At 43.5% G+C, this 23,916-nt stretch overlaps 1 protein-coding gene across 1 annotated transcript in view; it reads right to left on the reverse strand.

The window, feature by feature from the left end:
• Positions 1 to 23,916, reverse strand: part of KIAA1324L (KIAA1324 like) — a 102,248-nt gene that overhangs the window by 23,651 nt on the left and 54,681 nt on the right. Inside the window, exons 3-8 of the mRNA XM_027679490.1 lie at positions 10,549 to 10,744; positions 9,705 to 9,852; positions 7,240 to 7,326; positions 4,763 to 4,868; positions 3,962 to 4,114; positions 2,601 to 2,689 (exon numbers count right to left, since the gene is read on the reverse strand). Of these exons, the coding sequence (XP_027535291.1) occupies positions 2,601 to 2,689; positions 3,962 to 4,114; positions 4,763 to 4,868; positions 7,240 to 7,326; positions 9,705 to 9,852; positions 10,549 to 10,744 (779 nt within the window). The remainder of the gene's footprint in view (positions 1 to 2,600; positions 2,690 to 3,961; positions 4,115 to 4,762; positions 4,869 to 7,239; positions 7,327 to 9,704; positions 9,853 to 10,548; positions 10,745 to 23,916) is intronic.

Raw genomic sequence — 23,916 nt, forward strand, 5'->3', positions numbered from 1 at the left:
CATGCAGGAGCTCTCCCAGCCCCTCTGCAGTCCCTCTGCATCACCTAAGGAGTCATTTATGAACACTTACATGAGTCAGTCCATGGTGTTACCATACACAGCAGTATGGCCTGTCATCAGCTCTCTCTGAGGAGAAGGTTAGGTGAGATGCATCACCTGTGAAATTGGGTTTCAAATTTTATCTTACTTTGGGTCTATCTGAAAGGCTTTTATATCTCAAGATGAAAATTAGTTGAATTCCATAACTGAGAGACCCAGCTGACAAGAGTGAAACCTGACCACAGCTCTTGATCTGGGTACTTCCATGCTTTGGTCCCAGCAGTACAATCAGGGATCCTTGAGGTCAGCAGCTCGGGTAAGCAAGATTTCACCTCATGAATTTGATCCAGATCCCCTGTCATCCCAGGCGTTGAGCTGCTTGCACTCAAGGTTAGCACTCTGATAACACAGAGCACTTCAAGAAGTATCGATCCTCTTTGAAACTGTTTCAAAAAATAAGCTGGAAGGAGTTTCAGTTCAGACTCAGGCCTTGGCTCCTGGGAGCTGCAATTAAACTGAGGCTTTCACACTTCATCACTGCCTGCACTTTTTTGCAGCCCTGCCTGTCCCAGGTCATGTACCCTGGCTGACCCACCTCCTGACTGGCCCATGGACACAATGTCCCAGCTTGACATTGGTCATGTCTCATCACTATGGACTTGTTTGGCCACCTTGGCTCAATCTGGCTGCTGGCACTGGGTCTGCTTTGCCCACTTTGCTCAGGCACTGAGGGACTGCTCCTGCTCTCAGAGTGGCACCTGTTCCTATGGATCAGCCTGCCCTTGGTGCTCCTGAACTTAAAGGATTTTCTGGAGTATTGCTCCAGAAATGCTTCGGCAGCGTCACGGTGCCCAACGTTTAAAACAAGAAGGCTCAGAAGCTGGCAAAGCATGAGTGGCTGCCCAGAGCCCAAACACACTGCACGCCACAGGAATCCTACTGCATCTGAGCAGCAAGAAGAGGGTCAGAGGGTCCCCGCAGCCATGGGGTGAGGGTCTCTCACACTGGGGCTGAAACAGTCAGCCTGGGATTTTTAAAGCAGCAGGTAGATGAAAAGTCAAGAGGAGTCAAGTGCCTAAATCTCCTGAGTGCCCTTCTACACATGGAGTAGGACAGGAGGCAGACAACAACCTAATCTAATGTCCCGTGAAAATCCTGGTTTATTTTAGTAAGCCATGGGTCAGTAGGCTGGTTCTTTATGGCCACTGTACACCTGAAGATGGCCTGCACAATCAGGCCCTCTCATTGAGCTGCGTCACATGGAGAGATGGATGGGGAGTACGGCAAACCTGGACCAATTTTCAGAGCTGCAGAGCACTAAGCAGTGAGAGCCACAAAAAGGGTCAACAGTAGGAGCCTATTCAGTGCCAGGGAGACTTGGATCACACAGAGCAGTGACAGGGTAATCCGCAGGAGGTTGCAATTAAAGCAGTACCTGGGGGTGTAGCAGCGAACAGCATTGCTAATTTCTCAAGTCATTAGAGGCAGTTAACAGAGCAAGAATCAGTGAGTCAAGACCACATTGCAGAGCCTGCCAGCTCTTGGGCTAAACTCACTGATGCTTCCTTATTAAAGCACACAAGATCTCAGCTGAATTTTGGAACTGGCTGGTAAGGAGACTCCAGAATACTCCATCCTGCTAGCAAATATTAGGCCAGCAACATGCAGGTGCTAGGGATTTTTATTGCTTGCAATCCCATCCAGATCTAAGAGAAATGGGAAAGAGACAAACAGGCCTGACCATTTGTCCACACCTCTATGAGTTTCTCATACCAGTAAAAAGGAGTTTCTTCTCCAAATTCCACGAAAATTCCCACTTGATTACAAGGACAAAGGGCAGGAGAGCTCCAAATCCAAGCTGCTCCGCCAGCAGGTCCGTCTATGAGATGAGATACCCAGTGGACCTAAGATCTCTGGGTGAAACAACCTCCTGAGAGTGCAGGTGACATGAGGCATGACAAGCACATTACCAGCAGTTAAGCTCTGCTGCTGCACATGAATACAACATGTGTATTCAACATTATTTCAACAGATCATGGGCCCTTCTTTGATGTCAAAACTAAGGGACATGAGACACATCATACCTATGCAGCCAAACACTCTTCCATTTGAAATAGGAATGGCCATATCCAATGATCCTGTGCCTGGGCACTGCTGGGACAGGGGAAGTTATCACAAGCCCAAAATATGCCAGGAAAGATTGCTAACAACCATAGAACCAGGTTTATTCTGGGGCAGTACTTCACCCAGTGCTCCAACCAGCATGGAAGCATGGAAGTAGCACCAGTGACCCCATCAGACTCATCACAAGTGCAAGGAGCTTATCGTCTCACAGCAACAGATCCCTTAAGCAGACCTGACAGGCAGATTCTTACAGAGAGATAAAGGCTGGAGAGAAGGCAGCTAAAGGATAAACCCTAAGCCTCAGAGAAATTCAATGCTGAAAACAAAATTGGGAAAGTAACCGGGAAAGGGATTCCTACAAACCCTACCTTGTTTTCAAATCCAGAAGTAGCAGTAAGCTCAATGAGCATAAAAATAGTATCATGCCTTCTACTTACTTTTCCTTCCTTATCACATGGGGTATGGATCTGGAAAAAGTCTTTGCTTGTGCATGGAGGACGCTCTATACATGCACTGGATCCCTCATCTAAAAAGAAAAGGTGATCAACAGGATATTAAACTATCAAATGGTCCCTGGAAACAAACATAACAAGTTTAAAATCTGGAGATTAAAGTGAGTCAGCAGAAAAATACAAAACAAGTATGAAAAATCAAGCTCTTAATGGAGTCTGCACGAACATTCCCCTGAACTGAAGTGGCAGAAGAAGGAAAATACCAGCTATGCTTGTGCTGCCACAATGAAATTCATTGATTCAGTATGCTCAGGAAGAATTATTAGGAAGAAGTTCTTTGCTACGAGTGTGGTGAGGCACTGGAACAGGTTGCCCAGAGTAGTTGTGGATATCCCATCCCTGGAAACAATCAAAGACAGGTTGGATGGGGCTTGGAGCAACCTGGTCTAGTGGAAGATTCCCTACCCATGGCAGGGAGGTTGGAACTAGATGATCTTTAAGGTCCCTTCAAACCTAAACCATTCTGAGTCACCCAAACCCTCACCCCAACCCTTCACCTTCAAGCAGTAATTTGTGCAGTTTGCCAACCACGGGAATATGTTCTCACTTGATAAGGAACAAAATTACTCCAACCCATTAGAAACTTCCTTACAACACTGGCCCAATTTTTCCTCTTCCCAGATATTTTTGCAATATTTCCTTTCCCACTGTGAGTACAGGCACAGGTCCCAAGCATTTGCCATAATTGGTGATAGCAGGTTCTATGTCTGGTAACATATTCTTCAAGGAAACTACTACAAGGGAGAAAACTGAAGACATTTTGACTGTGAAGAATAGATTAAGATCATGTTGTTTGATGGTCATCAGATAACCAGAGCTGGGAATGCAGAGGACTTTGGGACTAGGTTTTGGAACTAGATCACCACATCCTCCAAGAACAGCCAAGGCAGGGAGAAGCCATAGAGAGTATTTAGAAAGGACATTCCTCAAAACGTGTGAATTCTGAAGGAATGATGAAGCAAATTCATGTCATCACCATAACACAAGTTACCACGAGAGGGCACAGCACAACTGTTAAATCCTTCAGAAGAACGGTTGCCTTCCAGGTCATAAAGGTCTCCATCCCTTCATGTTAACATGGATGACCTTAGCCAAGTTCAACTGTGGTCCATTATGTATATGTGCCCTCTGCATATTTCAGGAAGTCCCACGTTCATTTCCCCCTTGCATATCAACTGGGGACTAAACTTCATTGTTGTATACAACCATTCTCACACCTCAAACATCTGATGACCTCACATACTCAGACCCTCCTGGTTTTGCTTAACCCACTTTGGTTTATGTACCTGCATAATACATTTCTTCTTTACACTTGGTGCACTCTTTAGCTCCTTTCTCAGAATAAGTATTTCGTGGGCACACCTGGCAGCCAGATGCACCCGGTTTGTCACTGAAGGTACCAGGCTTGCATGAAAAGCATTCAGACGTGTATGCAACTCCTGTAAACAAATTAAAACACTGAGAGAGAGAGGTACACTCCATAACTGCTGCCTACCTGCTTATGGTAGCCAGCTGGGAGCAAGCCACCTGCATAAAACAGCATAAAACCCACGGACTTTTACTACTTGCTTTAGACACTTTGGCTTTCCTGACTTATAATTTATATCCTTAATCTCTGCTCCTCAGTGCAAGTCTGACCCATCTAGGAACCTTATATGACACTCCAAGTTTGATCACACTTAGAATAGGACCAAAAATGCAACTCCAGATGAAATAAATAATTTAAATATTAATTTAACAGTTAGTGTTGTGATATATATCCGTTTATCACTGTTGAGAGGCTTACCAATAACCATGGTCTTTCTATATCACATTAGAGAACCCCTGCTTATTATTTTTTCTCTCTTTATTTGCTAGACCAGTCTTTTCCACTAGATGGCATCATTTACCAGATAAATTAATTTTTGAGCCTTTTTCTGACTGTGTGAAGTTTTGCTGTTCTGTTTTTACGCTTTAGAGGAGCAGACAGGGGACAAGGGGCTTAAAAAAAATTCACTTCAATGCTCTAAGTACACCAGTAGAAATAGCACTTGGCAAACAGTATGAAGAAAGAGTAAGATAAGACCTAAAAGACAAATAACTCTTACCTTCAATCGTGATGTTTTTCACCAGAACTGGTTTTACTACTTTGGAGCCCATGAGAATCCCTGTTGTTCTCCAGTATAATATATTGCTACCTGATTTCAGAGTTACCTGCAATAACACATGTGACAGTTATCAGACATCCCCTCACCAAGGCATTTTTTTATTTCCTACTTCCACTACTCAGATTTCTTGCATCCTAGCAGTGATCCTGGCTTTTCCTAAGCTGCTTAGTGTGTCAAGAGGTAATGGGGAGGGGCTGTACAGACATCTCTGAGGAGTGTCAAAGCGAGCTTTATGAAAAAGTTTCTCAACACCCAGTTTTATGGAAGAACACCAAGAGCTGTTTCTGACCTTGTTGTAAGCAGAATTTGGAGAAAGCTGTTCCTGCCTTTATCCATCTACCCTTGGCACTCAGGAGCTTTTATTTCTAGCTCTATGTTCAGATATAGTCAATCAGTTTGTTTTTAAAGCCTCGAGATACGCTTTCGTAAAGAAACTCAACACGAACCAGAGTTCAAAAATCCAGGCTCACAAGTGAGTTTTGTTTAGAGGCTTTAAAAATCAAGCTCTGCCTGCATCTAACACTACAGCATTGTGATCAGTAAGCCAGACACAAACCAGAGCTGGCCCCAGAAGCAGTCCCAACCCTCCTGTTCATTTCTAACCCCAAACAGCAGATGAGATGCAGAAAACAACCTGTTTTCCAGCTGCCCTGGCCCACTTGTTTTCGTGGTGTGGTTCAGTAAGTGGCTGCACGCCTGTGCTGGCATGGGAAGGGTGGTGGCATCATGGCTGGGATAAGGGGCAGAAGGAAGGCAGGAGCACTTCTTTCAGCAGCAGTGTTGGTGCCTTCTGCCTTCAACTCACTTGTGTAACTACAGTGTCACTCTCATCAATAAAAACAGCAGGTTTACCAAGCCCCTACCTGTCCTGCAAAGCTGTACCACATCTACTAGCCCAGTACAAGATGCGTATTGCCAACACAGTGATATTGGCCTGAAGGTGCTATATTTTCATACAAGAAGAGGGATAAACTCTACCAGCATAAGAGTCCAGGATAATGTCATATACAGCAGTGCTGTGCTGGTCTGGCATGACCATGATTTTTGTTCACCCAGCATGAAGAGATCAGAACTTCAGCAAAGTGGAAATACAGACTATTTTATCTCCCACACCCAAGCAGCTACTACCCAGGGGGGCAGAGGAGAGCTGGGTTACCACAGGTAACAGCAGAACTGGGGCCATATTGAACCAAACATCCTGTTGTGTGGGGTAGAGGCACCCAACATCAGCTCTGGTACAGCAGGACTTGCATGCTGAGAGCAGAGGCTGCAGCAACCAGAAGACTGAGCTCAGAGAAGCCACTGTGACAGGATTTTCAGCACAGAAAAAACCCTTCAGGAGCACCAGAATCATCATCTCATCTAGCTCACGTGTCTACATTTCAGCCAGGCACCTCAACAACCTTCATGGCCAGTGAAGACACCTGCACACCTCAGATGATGAGCTCAGATGGCACCATCTCCCATGCAGACTCTGTCTACACCCCTCAGCTCACCCAAGTCCATGTCCTGGCTTTGGATCTACAGCTTAACTCATGCCCCTCATCCCTCCTCACCCGGATCTCCAGACTCCCCATGTAACTTGCACTGGTCTTGCATCTGAGCGAAGAGGCACTGCCAACCAGAGCTGGCTCAGGAATACGTTTTCTCCTCCGGGAGGATAAGCAGACCATGGAAAATGGAGAGCATGCTGCTGCCTATGCCCATAAAAGCCATTTTCTTCTGGCATAATGTTGCCTATGCTTTACCTTTGCTGATATGGCTCTGGGGACAAGGGTATGATGGTTCAGTGGAAGCCAGGCCTCAGCTAATAATCTGGTGTATGCATGGGCTGTCACAAAGCAAACCCAGCCAGCTGGGTCACCGGTCAGCCAAAGGGCTCCTGCTCCTGACACGGACAGTCTCATATCCATCCTGCAGGAGTCACTCTGGTGCTGCCAGCTTGTTTTTCAAACAGGTAAGTCCCCAGAGAGCAGAATCTGGGTGCAGTCCAGCTCTTCTGCACACACTTGAGAATAAAATGTCTGTCCTGCTTGTCTTCACATATACCACATCCACTGCTCTGCTGAGACACAGGGAATAATCTTGCGTTCTCATGAGCAAACAACTGTTGTAGAAGATTTCAATTACAGCCATGCAAAGTGACTGTGGCGTGCAGATTTGCATAAATCTATTTAGCCTCATAAAGCACTTGATTCAAAGCCTAGGGAAATCAATACAAAGTCTTGCCTCTATATCATTTGCTTTAGGATCAACCCCTTGGGGATCTCTGTGACTTTTCCCCTCAGTGCTAGGAAAGCTGTGCTTCTTCAAATACATTCACAGAAGCCAGCCCATGTTTGGTGTCTGCCCAGAGGAAATCACAGACATTTATAAATGGAAAAGAAACTTCTTGAAGCAATTTTTCATACACTTACAGAATGAGAGCCCCATTCTCCGTTATCTGTGAGCTTCACCCACTTGTCTGCTGTGGACTCCATCTCTTTGCACTGGTCATTTTGTATCTGGTAATAAAAACACAAGATCAGTGACCACAATCAGGTACATCTCTCTGTCAGCATAATGACTGCTGGGAATTAAAAGACAGCTTTGTTCCTCTCATCAATATATTTAGGACACCAGCTGCCTTACCTTTTAAAATCTGCTAAAGCTTAATAGTGCATCCAATGACCACCTCTGACATAGATGGCAAAAAAAAAGCAGCAGGAGGAGACCTCAGACTTATCCTCTCACTGTCTGGTCAGACCAGAAAGCTGAGCATCATGTCTTGCCTGCTTCCTCCTTCTCCTGAGCCCACCAAGACTTAATTCTCTAAAATCCAGAGGCCATGGACTTCTAAGTCAGAGAGAAGTAGGATTGGATGGGCCAAAGCTAGAAGAACTGCTTTCTCTGCAGCCAATATCTGCTGTGTCTTTGGTCTGCTGCCACCTGACCCAGGGATGAGAGCAACATTATCAAGGGAGAGGCAACATGCCATGGAGAGTCTGTCCTGGCAGAAGTGTGAGGTTGATTGTCCCTCACCCAGGTCCAGGGCAGCTCAGAAGCCTTTCCTTACAGCAGCATTTGGGACACCTCTTGGGATACATTTGGGATGCATAACACTGCATCCTACAAAGCATCTGTACACTTAATTCCCACCTAGATCAACAGCACTGAGGAAAAGAGATGAGAAGAAGCACCTGTGTAGAAGGTAGATCCCTAATTATTTTGTGGAACGTGAGCTACAGCATCCTTGTGTCAAGGTTTCCATCCACAAAAAGGAGGTAAGAATATATAGTCTCTTCTCACCAGGTGTAAAGGGCTTCAGCATGTAAGAAGAGCCAGGGAAGGCCAGATCAAACACTTCACCATTTCCCAGTAACCTGCCACTGAAGTGCCACTGCCCAGAGTTAAAGTGCCATTTTTAAATATATTTAAGCACAAAGACATGCTGGGGAAAAGAATTTTACTTTTACAAGACTGTTAAATATGGTTTCCCTGAAATAGGAAGGCTGACTAGGAATTTATGGGTGTTTCTATAAAGGACTGCACCACTCTGCAGACGCTGCTTTTTGAACAAGGAATGATAAATTTAGAGGAAGTGAATGAGTGGGATATGGATAAAAGCAATAATCAAAAAGCCATTTTCAAAGCCAGCCCTCAGAGAAACAATACATTTTGCGCCATTGCAGGAGCAGATCTGTCAGTCAAGCAACTGGAGCTGGGATTCATAATCCTGTCACATTCATGTGACAACAGAGAGTATATTTGCAGCTTTGTCCCTTTGAAAGAGGCAGAATAGTCTAATATAAAACTGAAATGGCTAACAGCCTTGCCTGCACTATCTGTTATCAAAGTGCAATAGCAATCTATCACACATAATTTTGTCCTCCTTTCCCAGCTCTACCAAGAGTAAGGATACTTTGCACTTTTCTCCAAACTTCAAGAAATATTAACCAACATCAGCTAAGACTTTTCACTCCTGTGGGGTACCATGAGCTGTGTTTTTCAGATAAAAAACAGAGTTTGTCAGACAGATACAGAGGCAGTAACAGAGAAGACTGAAAATTTCCAGTCATCTCCCTCTCTGAGTTGCCCTCCCATTACATTTTTTTCTCTCCCAAATGACAGGTACAACATGACAAGGACAGCAATACAGGTGTCAGTGGAACTTCCAAAGCACCTCAGTAATGTGGGACATATACACCACACTGCAGATACTGGTGCTGGGAACCCTCCGGCTCCCTGGACCACAACCAGTCCATCCATGTGGGTAGAGCAGGATTGCCTTCCCCATTCTGGTTGCTGCTGATCAGACTGTTTTATCAATCTGGGTACAGCATGGTGCAAGCCCAGTCAGGCTGCTCCCAGTTCAGAGCTGATGATCCCCAGCCCCTTCGTTTCACAGTGTGGATGCATCCTCAAAGCCTAATTCCTACTGAAATTCATCTGAATTTCTCCTGGTTTTCTTTTCATCGTAATTACTAGGACACAAATTCACCTAAAATCAGAATTAAGGTTTCCACATACTACTACCTCAGAAGAAGTCTTTTTAAACATTAAGTCCCTTTTTAACATCTCAAGTCAGACGCCACCAAACTTGAAGCGTCTCTCACCAATAACTGCCTTGCAAAAGGCTGGACTAACTGGGGCAGTCATGACACCTTAATGGAAAAATCTCAGCACATGGCTGGATAAGATCAGTTCTGCCCGAGTTTTGAAGATGAGATAAATACCACAAGACAGCATAAGTGACAGAAAGAGAAGATTTTTTATCTTGGTCAGCAATAACAAGCTATGGGCATACGGGGAATGTAAAGGGGGGTAAAGCTGCTTCTAACAGTCTTTATCTGGGTTGAATTCTTACAATATAAGGTTGGATTCACCGTATAAAAGGCCTTACAAAAAATTCAAAGAAGATGTTGTTGTCAATATACTGGTATTCAAAGAAGACAGAACCGGATTTCTTCAGGTGCACAGCGTAGATGAGGGAAACTGTACAATCATCCCTGTTTGACTCGATGTAATTCCCTCGAGGCGTCCATGAAGAGCTGATGAACATAAACAAAACAAGCCTCAACTGAGATCACAGATACTGAGGAAACTATTCTTACACTACCATACAAAAACATGTTACATAATAAAGAACCCAGAATGCCACAACAGATAACTACAGTGAATTTATTAATTCATTACTAGATTACCATTTATTTTTCAACTCTAATAGATATAATAGATATAGTAATTGTATTTTATATCGGTTTTATTTTTATATGTTACATGAATAATATAAAATATGATACTTTTCATTAAAACTGTGCATGTGAAAGAATATGGTACGAAAAATTGAGGACCCAGCCTACATAAGAAAGGTTTATTATCCACAAATTCAATACACTTTCAATTATACTCAGAAACAGCCTTCTGCAACCACCATGGGTCTCTAAATAGGCTGTAAAAGGACCTTATAGCCACATTTACTATGCCACGACCCTGGAGCTTTACAGCTACAAATAAGAGCAGCTCCAGGCTGGTCTTAGACTCGCTAGCTGCTGATGAGCCCAAGGAGACCATGTCGACAGCAAAGAGATGGCTACAAAGTTCACCTCCCAGCCACTCTTGTTTGCCAATAGTAGGGCTGGTTACCCTCTGGGGAGCTTAGATGAGTCATTAAGCAGCTTTGTGCTGCTGAGCTGTCTCAGGTTTACCCATGGCTGTGTAACCCAGATGCAAACAGAACTTCTTACTTGTTGCAGCTGTCGGCTTTATTCTCGGATGAGCCAACTGCCGTGTCCATGAAAGTCGCCACGTTGGAGAATCCTGCTGGCAACTCATCCCACTCATCAAATTTGATCCCACTGCCCAGTGAGTAGGTCCCCTCTGCACACTTGCTGCACACCTGGTTCTTCATCTCGAGGTACTCACCAGAGGCACAGGAGAAAGCTGGGGAGACAATCATTTACAACACATGAATGGATACATTAATCCTTATTAATTTCCATTATTTTTCTGCCACTTGCTTAATTAAGATTGGACTGCCACTATAGGGAACCAGACAGAATGCCCCAGTCCCACGAACACAACAGCTGAACTAGCAACTATCAGCTGCAAAATTGAGATGTTCACCAGTTTTCTGGTGAGATGTTCACATGTTTTTCACTGATGTGGCAGCACTGAAACCAAATCCCAAATGAGGGCTTCTGATTTGCAGCTTGTCTCTATTGGCAAAACAAGATTTTAGAAACAAAATCTCTGTTGACAGACTGTGTCCAAAAGCACTTTGCAAAAATGAGGACTTATAATACAGTTCTCCTCACCCTTGCTCACCCAACTGTTACACCCTGAGCTTAATTAAAATCATCGATACCTGAAAGCCAGAACAGACTTGTCTCACCAACTTGTATGGCAGCTAAGAGGGGTGTACAGCAGCACACTGATGGTAATATAACACTACAAACCTTAGCTGAGAGTAACAAGGGTCTCTCCATGTTTCTCCTCACATGAACTGTCTACAAAGCCTTGAACATCTTGCCTGATAGACCAGGTGGTCTTGGAAAAGATCACCCATGAGTCTTTGTCTAGCAGATGAGGATCTTTGACTGGGGGGACATTAACATGCTGAGAAAATAATCACTGGCTGTCAGCACAGCAAAGACAGTTTTCAATACCTGTGTAATTAGGGGAAGTATAATTAAGAGGTATATTCACAAAGTGTCTTTTTTACTGATGTCTCTAAAATTATTTCCTCCAAATAACTGTATGCCCTTTAGCCCCCTGATTACCCCTCTGCCTGCCAAGAGAAGATTATTCTCATTATGTAGAAGAAACATGGACAGCAGCTGAAGTCCTGCATGCCCACAGAGTTCCCTGCCTGTGCCAGGAATCGTAACTCCTACCTGGACACTCATTTCACTGGCAGGCCACCCCACTTGCCCCCAGCAAGTCCTCTTTGAGACTCAACATCCTGAATGGAAAAAAAATGAGCACTTTCTGCAGCACATAGTACTTCCTACATTGCTTGCAAATTTTCAAACTTAACTATGCCAGTCTAGCCAAAGTAGAATTCAGAGCAACACACACAACTCACATACCAAGAAACAGTGGGTTTTTCTACTGTTTCACACATGCCACGTTGCACAGTGAGAGATATTTCATACACTCTCTTTGACAGACATAAACTCGTTAGCCTGAGAAACTGCAGGATGAGACCAGACTGCCAGCCAAAGTGGGGAAACTGGCCCAAAATAAACGATGCCTGCTGCAGTCCCAGCAAATGTGGTTCCACAGATGTGCCGATGTTTATGTGCAGAAAAACTTGTTTGATTGTAAGTACTTTGATAAGCTCATGGCTGCATAACACCATTTTCCATCTGAATCCATCTAACAGTTCAAGCTTCCATTTCTGTGCCAGGTCCTGCAGCATTTCCTCGTGTAATTGCCCTTGACGGGTAGCATTGGAAAGCAGATAAAAGGTCCATTTAATGGAAAGATCTGCCAAAGGATAATTTTTCCCCGTTGGTCATACCAGCATACTCTAAACTTGAACCAGTGGACTTCAAACCAACAGCTTTCTAAGCCTGTTGCTCACTGATGAGTGGACCAAGAAGGAAAGTGGACCAAGAAAGAACCCAGGCAGGGACAGATGTTGGGCTGAGGATACACCAGGAAATACTGCTGCAATGGATTTTGTGAAAGACTGACAGACCAAAAATCCACCCTCAGTGAGGGCAAGTGGTTTTCTGTAGGCAGTGGCACACCACACAGCAGTACAGCTAACATACCACACAGCAGTACAGCTAACATCCCATCTGAGTAACTCTGGGACCTCAACTCAAGCCATAGAATGTATCTGCACCTGGAGTCAGAAACAGCTTTCTCCGGAGACTCCAAGAAAACCAGTGAGCATTTCCGGTGTGTCTGAACTGAGACCACACTTTGTACAGCTTTTCACCTTAAATGTGTAAAGGTGTCCTGTCTCACTGCTTTTGCATTTTTAATAAACCTTCCTTTATTTTTTCCTTTTGAAGGGTGCAGAGAGAAGCCATCGGGAGGGAAGTAGAAAAGTGAGCTCTCTCGTGACATATTTGAATTCTTTAACAGTTTCAATATTTTTTTTAAAGAAAGCTATATAGCAAAAATTGAAAGTGCTGCTTAACCATTCCAGAGTCGTGAACTTCAACTAAGGAGTCAAGAACCATGAGCAATTCACTGCCATAATGAAGATGCAGAAAGTAGCAGAGCCTCCTCTTCCATTGCAGTGAGGTTGAGCAGAGATTATTACTTTAACTGAACTAATATATTTTAACCCTTTTCAGACTGATCATTTGAACAAAATAAAAGGGTATAAGAGATCAGACTGGCTGCCACACAGGACTCAGTCTCTATCTCTCACCTTCCAGGAAAGAGATGAGCTTTTTTCTTATTCAAGTGGGGAATTACCTTCTTTCCCTCTTCTAAGAATTGTATTTCAAAGGCAGCAGCATTTCCCATCAAAACACATCTGACTGAAAGCAAACTGGCTCTGAGCATGCCAGCTGCTTGCCAGGTTCAATTTGGGGCTGAACGTGGCTAATGGCAACAAAAAACACTTTCGACATTGGAACAGATGCAACATTTGGTCTCTTTCCAGGCGGTCGGGAGCAGCTGGAGGGGGATGGGGAGGAAATACAGCGTGTGATGAGCATGGAGATGGTCTCACAGTGCCACACAACTTGGTCTTCTAGCAAGGAGACAAAAAGCCAGGGCGAACCGTCTTTAATCTAAGCAGCATCAGATCAGGCGTTTGTCCCAGCTGGAGACGGGCAGGTTGTGGCTGTGTCCCCACAATGGGTCAGAGGCACTTGTGGTGGGACAGGGCACAGACAGATGATCCATCTCCAGGCACTGGCACTTTGCCTTGCTCGTGGCTGCTCCATCTCACTAAGACGTAGCTGAGCACAGGTGCAGCACTGACCAGTGACCACAGAAAACACTTGACGTTATTGCAGCACTGCTGTGTATGTGGGGGTGACACAAGCAGGATGCTGCCAACAGGAAGGACAGCATCAAAATATAGGAGGTTAAGGTGTGATGTGAAGTTTCAGGAATCTAAATCCTGTATTTTAGGTGTGTGCTCCAATTCATCCTCCAATAAACTCTCCCTCTTGATTCAGACTCCAGAGGAAAAATTAGTTTCCCATATGAGAGGTAGCCTTTGTGAACAGCCTTAAACCCCAGAGCCCATTTGTTTAGGCATTTGATACTTAATTTTCAGAGAACACAGCTCTGTTGAATAACTGGACATCACTATTCCCTCTCCCTCTATGACTGCAAACTTTATTATTATACCTTTCAAATATCAGTTTGGGTGCTACACATTAAATTACACAGAGCAACACACACTGTGAAGACACAATGTGATCTTTCTTTCTGTGAACAAAACTGTGATTCATGCATTAAAAGGTTTCATGACTTGCCCCATCATTGGCATTTTTAAAACTGGAAAAACATTTTCAGAAGCAGTTAGGAACAGCACAACACACTGTGGTGTTGGATACACCGATGCCTTCAGTAGATCTTTGGAGCTGATGCAATTATTGGTGATTCATAGCTGTAGCTTTCTTAAGCAAATAGAGAAGAAAAAAAAAAATGCTGTGGTTTGTGCAGGTGACCAGTCTTGCTCACAAAAAAGATGCTGTAAAGTACTGTTACCTAGACACTGTCACAGCAGCCATACACATTCATACACTCATGTGATAAAGCTGACACCAGATTCACGTCATAAAAAACTGTCATGAGCAACAGTACTAATACCCACTGAAACCATTGTATAAGTCTTGTCAAATAGGCCTCATTTCATTCTTTAAAAGGATTACAAGTCGCTTGATAAAGGTGATGGAGTGGGTGTAATAGACTTAGGGTTTCTAATACAGTTAGCTTAGTTTTGCATGTCACTCTGATGAAGAAAGGTAGTGCTGCACAATACCAGTAAGGTACATCTTAAAGGGATTAAGAACTGCCTGAGTAACAGATCTCAGACAGGGTTGTCAATAGAAAACAGGGAGGAAGGGGGCAGTTCTGCCAGTCCTGGACTGAGTCTGATGGCTGCCCACACTTTTATCGACGATCTGCAGGCAAATAGAAAAGGAATGGTATTAAGATTGGCAGGTGAGAGGCTTTTGCCAAGACTGAGCCCACTCAAAGTCAGTGCGTTTTAACAGAGTCAAAGGTAAAGACAAGATGCTGAAGGCAACGAGTGCCAGCCCTGCCTGCAGAGGGCTGAAACATGTCCTGGAGAGCACCAAGCCTGAGGATTGGAGTGGACCCACTATTCAAGAGCTTCCACTGTCAAGACATCCAAAAAAGGCACTAGTGAGATCTCTGGATATATTTAGAGGTGGAGGTAGAGATGTGTAGGAAGAAACGTGTATTACAGGGAAGAAGATTGTTGTAGTACTGCATATAGTTGTGATTTGGTGTTTTTGAGAGGTCAATACAAAGCAAAGGACTTTCAATGGTTTTTAAATTAGGGATAATGTCTTGCAGTGAGAGATCTGAAGTGCTTAGTCATTTAGTTTATCACAAGAAGATTGAGAGTCAACTTGATTAATATATAAGCACCTCCAAGGGGAAAGAACACAGGATCCTGCTGCACTCTTTAATCAAGCAGAGAACTGCATAAGAAGAGCTACCTTCTGGAAGCTGAACCCAAACAAACTCAAATTGGAAATAATGCACAGATTTTTAATAGGAAGAATGACTGATTGCTGGAGCAATGTGATGTGATCCTTTGTCTCTCAAGTGCTTCGTACCATAACTGGACACCATACAGAAGAAAAGCTCATGGCAAATACAAATTATCAGCCTCAGCATCAGCCTAGCTCGATGCATTTCAATGGCCTGCGAGGTCAAACTAGCAAATCTAATTAAACCCCCTGCTCTTAAACTCTGCGAGTCAAGATCAATGGTATCTTATCTCCCTGATGGGACACACCACTGAGGATGTGGGGCATCCTGAAGGAGGAGCCCTGCCCACTGTGTAACCACTTCCAAGGAGTGCTTGCAATACATCACTTTGTAGATCCAACTGCACTTTGCAGACATGGAAACAGCTCCCCAGGGGCAAAACAGACCATAAACAAGCTTGCCTCATTTTCCCTTTGACTGCAAGGCTCCAGGGTCACATTCTGTCTTTTAGTACAGCTGTGGCTCTCCTGGCGATTTAGGTGGACTAGGATCAATATTAGTTGGCACATTTCTTTTCTGGTAACTGACCCAAACAATCTCACATTGCTTAACTTTCTGATGCTGGGGGTCAGGACAGGATTATCATGAGCACAGCTGGACGAACAGAGTAGATCATCACATGTATATGACTACTCCTCCGCTCCTGAGGTCTGAAACTTTCCTCTGGAGTGTTTTCTCACGTTGATTATCTCCCAGATAATGCCATGCTGTAACAGGGATCAGAATATTTGAGATTTCACCAGAAGATTAACCAAATCTCAATATCTTGCATCTTGTCTCAACATCCTGCATCCTACAACACCAATATACAATGTATTCAATTGCTTTTCTCCCTTATGCAGCCCTGGCCACCCAGTCTTACCCCTTCCCTCAGCTAGCTTCCCATCCCACACCAGTTGGACCTGCTAGTTCTACCTCCATCACTCTTCTCAGCAGACATTTTTCTCCAGACATTTCTTACTTAACAATAACTTAAATTATTTTAGGTCTTCTGTTTATTCTGTTGCCAGTGAGCATGTGCACATTCACGTGTATCCTGCGTCTCCCTGGCTCTCAATGTATTACAGTTTAAAAAAAAAAAAGACACAGGACTGGATTTTACCAAATTGTAACAACACTAAAAGGGATAGCAATTAAGCAATTCTACATAAACCAATGAAAATACAAAGCAAAAATAATCTCAAACACTGGTTTTCCATCTCTCACCTCTCCAGTCCTATGTTGTTCATCCAAAGCGTCACCATCTGGGATTCAGGTGAGATGCTGCCATCTCCTGAAGGCAGAGTCTGGGCTGAATTGTCTCAGCCTCCCATGGGCAGAGGTAAAAATTGTAGCTCAGAAAGGAAATATGAGATTGGCAGCATCAGGCAATTGTCCCTCTGAACATCTGTTGTGTGACACATGCCACAAGCCTGGAGGGAAAATTGTGGCCAAGGACAAGTACATAGAGGCTGTTCAGTGACACTCTGGGACATCAGGGTCCACACAACATGGAACCAAGGACCAACCAAAATACAGAATGAGAAGAAAAAAAAAACAAAGCCAAAGGATGAGAGGAAATCATTGCTTCATTATTAATGTTTCCTATAATCTCACCAGCTTCAGAATGTCTTCTGTGAATAATTTATATGAGGCTTCTCCAATAGACTGTGAATAATTGATGTTCGTTTTCTTCACTCATTATATCCCAATGTGTTACTAGGAACCAGACTGAATCTTAATTTAAGGTAAAAAAAAGTCTGTCTAGGCTGTTTAGGCTTGAAATGTGATCACACTGAAGTCTGATATAACTTGTGAAAGAGTATCTTCTGTGGAAGAAATCCTTCCTTTTCTTAAGAAGAAATAATGTCTCCTTTTATCCAAAAAATTATGAAATAGAGCAATGCTTTTTCCAGGTCACCTCTTTCCCAGCTGGCCTGGCATGTAGGACACTTTTATTATCACTTTACTGCATCAGCCATTGAAAGGTGTGGTTTGGAATGGGAATACTCAATCAATTCATGGCAGTGGGGTGTAGAGTGGAGGAAGACAGCCATCACCAAGGGGTTGGAAAGAAAATTTGCTGACAGGGTTTCGACAACTATCCTATTGGGTCAGCATTGGACATGTGTGGTGGGTTGATCCAATACAACATGGCAGGAAACAGACCTCGAGGTGAGTGAGCAGCTCTCCAGGTCCTACTGACTCCATCAGGCATATTTTGATTGCTCATCGGGCAAAGTCGTTGGTACAAATGGCTTCTAGTGCCATTTGATATGTCCTCTGCACACACACACACACACAATCCTCACCTCTCATCCCTCTGCCAAGCGATAACAAATCTCAGGGTCTTGCCAGCTGCTTCCCCATTGAAAGAGAAATCAGTGACTCAGAAGAATCTCTCTTTAACCTATTTAATTACATTGTGTACACAAACAAGGTGAAGAATTCATTAAAAGACACTAAGGCCATCCTTTGTCTTGGGAGTCTCAATACACACATCAACTTGCAGTTCCCAGTAACTCTTCTCCAGAAATTAAATTCTGTGGGTTCAGTGCAAACTCTTTAGCTTTTTTAACTATTTATCTAAAAGAATCTATGCTTCAAAAAGCCAATGATGGCACTTGTTCTGCAAAGACAGTGTCGTGCTCACGCACAGAGTAGAAATTCTGGAAAAAATACTTGTAAAACCGGGGTATCTCTCAGGGTATCAGTCCACATTAGGAATACATCCACATAGAAATGCCATGGCAAAATGTAGCCTCAAGCCTCAGTCCAGGTGAGAAACCTAATGCCATCAATAAGACTGACCCACCTGGCTTGTTAGGAACATGAATTAGCAAGGACAGGAATAAGAACAGGAATAAACATCTGCTTGAGTGCTTTGCTAAATCACAGCCTTTTAGCAGCGACTCTCAAACTGTGCCGTGCACACCACTCTGGCTGAACAGCTTTGCTACATGGCAGCCCTGCATTAATTCCTCAGCTTCACAGTGTTCCTCAGAGCAGCCCCTGCTGCTGTGTGCTAGTCCCCTCCATAGAGTGCTCTAGTGGGAAAGCCTTTCCTTTTTCTTTCAGAAAAGACATAAAAACTTTTCTAAGGATATAAAAACACATGTAAAATTGAGTTGCCCGGTCCTGCAGGCCATGCACACAAAAGTGATCTATAAAAAGTGACCATGATTTTAAAATCTATTCCTTGGACATCTTGCTGTTCATGTGAGAGGTGGCTCCAGAGACAGAGTTATATTGTGTTTTTTTTACTATCAGTCATCCTTAATAGCTTGGTAATGCATGACAGGCCAAGGACCAAATCTATAGCATATCAAGAAATCCTCAGATTTCCTGGATTTCCACTTTTTTGATGCTTAGTTCTGAGAGATCAGCCTTCTACATGCAACTCTTACATGTTGACAGGCAGCTTCATGGAAGCCATATGACTGTTCAAAATAGAGGGGAGAAAGGAAGGTGTAAGTCAAAATGAAGGAGGAGACCAGTATATACCTTTGAGTGAGCAATCTCAAGGATGGAGGAATGAAAGGGGAGATCTTTTGCATACATTTTTTGAACATTGTCTCAAAATAGTACTTTCCCACAGCTCAGGATACCCAGCAGCATCAGTCACCATACATAAGTTTATCTATGTGCATATGTCACATCTAAATGACACAGTTAAACAGCAGAAGCCCTGAATAGCTTGACCTCATTGTTTCTTCCAAGGTGAATACCCAAAGAAGCAATGTCTGAATAACATTAAAAATGAAAAAAATGTTAGTATATCAAGGATGATGAAGAGAAGATCCAGTGCTTTCAAACCATGATAAAAAAATGAGAATGAACATGTGCTTGTCCTCAGAGCTGTGCTGATCACCATATTTCCTCTCCTCAGTGCAAACAAAGAAATCCCAACCATTTCAAAGTCCACTAATGAGACCAGAAAATAATCCTCAGTGAACATCAAACAAAAAAGGAGAAAAACCCTCTGACAATATGTTAGGATTCACATTTGCTTCAAGAGGCTGTAACTCTGGACTTACTTAAGCCCTGTGAAAAATCATTCTGACATGCATTCATATATGAGCAGAATGACACTTTGGTGATAATAACATATTCTTATTACATAACAAACTCTTTTGAAATATAAACAAATGTGACTGTGTAATAATTAGCACCATTCTCATGGGAGTATTTGTATGTATATTCACATCTACTTGCGCAATGATGCAAACATTAAAGAAACTGCTAAACGTATCATTGCTATTTTCTTCAGCAGCTAAATTTCAAAATTCTAAGTAACACTCGGGAAGAGCCAATTCTTTAGCACAAAGCCTACACAGAGTTTGCCTGAATGCAAATCTAGTTGACAATGAACAGATGTAAACTTTATGTCAGAAGGCTGTAACACAAGCACACAGGTTTTGCCAGACATTTAACATTCATTTTGTGTTATACATCTAAATACATACAGATATGTATGCACATAGAAAATTTGCAGATGCCCACTGACATCAGGGGAATTAGAAGCAGGCCCACTTCTCACCTGACTGGGATACCCAACCTTACCAGAGACTGAGAACATCAAACTCAAAACCTTTTACTAAAGTTTTCTGTTATGAAAGCAGAATGTTGAAACTCCTGCAGATCACTTAAATTGCCTTAAACTGTTATAAAACCTGCAGACTTAAAAAGGTCATTTGCCCTAATTGTGTCTGCAATTAGCAGGAAGATCTGTATCTCCTCCTGTGGTATCCTGGGAGCAGATTACACAAGTCAGAATACACTCAACAAACACAACTCAGTAGCAATAAATTAGGTCAAATTTTGCTCTTGGACCCCAGTGAAGTCCATTGGAATTAAGGACAGTCTATTTTCTGCAGCCAGTGGAGCTTTTCACATGCTTGCCATTTGGTACAGGCTCACAAAACTCACTTCTAAACTGAAGCACACTTCTGATTTCAAAGCAGTTGCTCCCCTCTTAGTGGCACCAGGCAAAGGAGCACTTTACCAAGCAGAGCCATTAATAACTCCATGGCACCATACTTTCAATCATAGAATCACAGAATCATTAAGGTTGGAAAAGATCTCTAAAATCATTGAGTCCAACCTTTAATGCAGCACTGCCAAGTCCACCACTAAATCATGACCCCAGGTGTCATATTTAGACCTTTTCTGAACACTTCCAGGGATGGTGATTCCACCACCTCCCCGGGCAGCCTGTTCTGATAATTTGATCAAGTTATTTCATATTATCAAATTTTTTTTGTCTCCCTTCCTAAAGAATCTTCCTGATTATAATTGGCATTTGGATGCCAACTATAACAGTGACTCTACCTTTGCTTTTTCCCTTGAACATGGCAAATTCAACTCCTTTTAAAAATGCTCTATTATTCTCACTATAGTTCCTTTATTATCCACACAGACCACTAAAATGAACAGATATTTGTGAAGTAAGGTGCAAACTATTCTTGCTTAGGATGACAAAAAATGACTTATATTCTTTGGAATAAGAGTGTAAACATTCTAAAAGAATTTGAGGTCAAAATGTGAACACTTTAAGCTCTTTTTGGTCACAAACTTTGCTGACATGAGCATATCAGTGCCCCTGGGCACATTAAGGGCACACTCTGAACCAGGTATTTGGGCTGTACTTGAGTGAAGGAAGATGGAGAGGAAGGAAGGGAGACAGGGAAGGAAGGAAGACTCCAAATACAGACTTTTAATTTGAGTGTAAAACAGGCAGCATATGGTCAGGCTGGCAGAAAAGCCTGATGGTGGCCACCACAACAGATTGCAGTGCAGTGTCAGCAGGAGCATGATGCCAAGTGCTGCTCCCACTGCCAAACCCCAAAAAGTCCCCATTAGACACTGCCTACAGCCCCACACCAAAGCAGAGGGTTTCCAGAGATAACCAGCTGTAAGGGGGTGCAGGAAAGGGCTTAGCCCAGAAAGCAAACTGCTCCCTTGGACTGCCATCAATATTTTCCTTTTTAAAAAGCCAAACAACTGCCCTGATGGCAGTGATCCTTATCAGTTAAATTCCCTTCCTGTTATCAGACTCATGAGGAGATCAGAGGGAGATCTGTGGTAATTAAAAATGAAGGAGACCAAATTAGTAAAGCACATTCCCGACTGTCAAGAGTGATTCAGAGGTCTGGATTCTGCTGAGGGAGGCTCTCTGTCTGCCACCCCCGCCTCCATGTATGTTCCCTACCTTCAGTACAGTACTGGGAAGATGCCTGGAGGGGACATCTTAAATGGGAAGCAGAGGAGAGCCACACAGAGTAGCTCTAGGAGTAATAAATATTGTCTTTTTCGTATATCTTCTGCACTTTTAATGTATCTCTTCACAGGAACCCTTGCAACCGTGGTGTGGCAGCATCAAAAATATGACTCAGCTCTATACAAACACAAACCTGAAAGATGTGACCAGGGAGCTTGATGTGGCTGCACCATGGCCTGTCCAGAGAAAGCCTGGTCTCATGAGCATTGAGCACTGAGGGATCACACCACACTGAATGACAAAATGCAGGCTGACAACCTGATGCAGGGTCTGAAAGTGGTGATGGCTGCAGCCCCACAGGGCAGGGAGATCAGAAAAAAAGAAGGAAGTGAAATATAGAAAGGGGCATGTTGTCCCAGTGCCTTGCAACTGCAGAGCTGCTACTGCAGCTTCCCTCACGTATCTGGGTCACTGCACTGCATGACACAAACGTGTGTCATGTGAGGTTCCTTCTTTCTTGCCACCTACCGCCTGGATGGGAGAGATGTGGAGGGCAGGGTAGTAGGAGGGGACCGTAACAGTCATTACACTGCTCAGTGCTCATGGCAAGATAAGGGCGAAAAAACCCTTCTTCTAATACCCAGGTCACAAAGCAGTCCAAATATGACAGCCCTTTCTACTATGAACCCCTGACTATTTCTCAGAGGACCCTGTCTTCCCTGCAGGTAAACTTTGCTGATTAAGTTTTTGATGGGTCAAAAAAAAGGGCAGAATCCTGTCAGGTTTTGGAGAGTGCAGCCATTTCAGGGAGTGTTGGCAGTCGTGCTCAGCAGGTCACAGTCAGCTGTGCTTTGCAGGTCGGCGTGCTCTCCAAAATGTAGTGGAGCACAGAGGTATCCAACCTAATTTTAAATGGGTTCATTCAAATGAAATGCAGTAAAACAAAGCATCCTGAAAATGAGCACATCTCGAGACACCAATTGAGCTCTGGTGTCACAGTTCGATTGCTCCAGAAGCACCTGAGCTAAGGTGTTTTTAGCAATCTCAAGTGTCTTTCCACTCCACTGGAGACCACAGTCTGGATGTATTTACAGAGATGGAGACATTTAACATATTGTTATACCATCCTTTGAAGGCACAATTTAAAGAGAATGACTGCTGAGCATTTGGAAGAAGGAGAGGTTGGCACAGTATTCTCAGGATTCAAAATTAATGACAGCCTGCACGTCACTTCAGTTTTCAGGGAGCAGTAAAGATCAGTGGCAGATATTCTCAAGTGGCAGGCATTTCTGAGTAGACGAAAACAACTGCAAACATTGTGAAATCAGCAGTGATGGCAGATGTGTTCCCAAAAGAAACACTTTCTCATACAGATTTCCCCAAATATGGTGTGTCCTAACAGCCACCAAGGACCACTGAGGGCTCTGCCGACCTCAAGGAGACAAAAAAAAAGCCCTAAGAGCTCTTGCTATACAACTGCAAATGCTGTACAACTGCAACTGCTGTACAACTGCAAACCTCTCTTAAGAGCAGTGACATAGTTGGCTCTGGTATATCTCAGAACTAATAGATGTTAAACAAAACTTCTAAAGGTAACAGATTTCAAATGCCGGAAGTCATCCTACCTGGGGTAATTACACCCTGGACCCTGATTCTGCGGGCTGAAGGAGTGAAAGGGTTTCCTTGGGTATCCAAGGAAACTCCAGAACTCTACCAAATGCTATATGTCCTGGCATAGGGTGGGACTTACAAGTTGTAGGAGAATCTGAAAGAAACTGTAGAATGTCCAGAAAGACTCACCTCAGAAGATATGGTATAGTTGTGGCACTTCTTGATAGACTTTGGGATAAAATAGCAGTAGACCTATGAGAGAAGGAAGGCATCTCAAGGAGCCATTCATGTGAGATGTGTATGCAACCTCTGGCCAAGTTTGTAGCACAAATCTCACTCTGTACACAATCTACTGAGAACATGAGTTGTAGCAGCCTCAGATACAGAACTTTTGTATTCCTCAGGCTGCAGAAATTCATGTTTTTAGTATAAGATGCCCTTGATCCAGCTGCTGTGTTGTCAAATGAGCCAGAAGTCACCAGCTTAGAGAATATAACAAGTCAGCATGCCTGTCAGCATTTTCAATGCAACTTGTCATCAACAACAGACCCCCATGTGAAAAATCTAGAGAGCTGTAGGG

This window comes from Neopelma chrysocephalum, unplaced genomic scaffold (genome assembly GCF_003984885.1).
Source record: "Neopelma chrysocephalum unplaced genomic scaffold, ASM398488v2 Primary Assembly neopelma1_45, whole genome shotgun sequence".
NCBI lineage: Eukaryota > Metazoa > Chordata > Aves > Passeriformes > Pipridae > Neopelma > Neopelma chrysocephalum.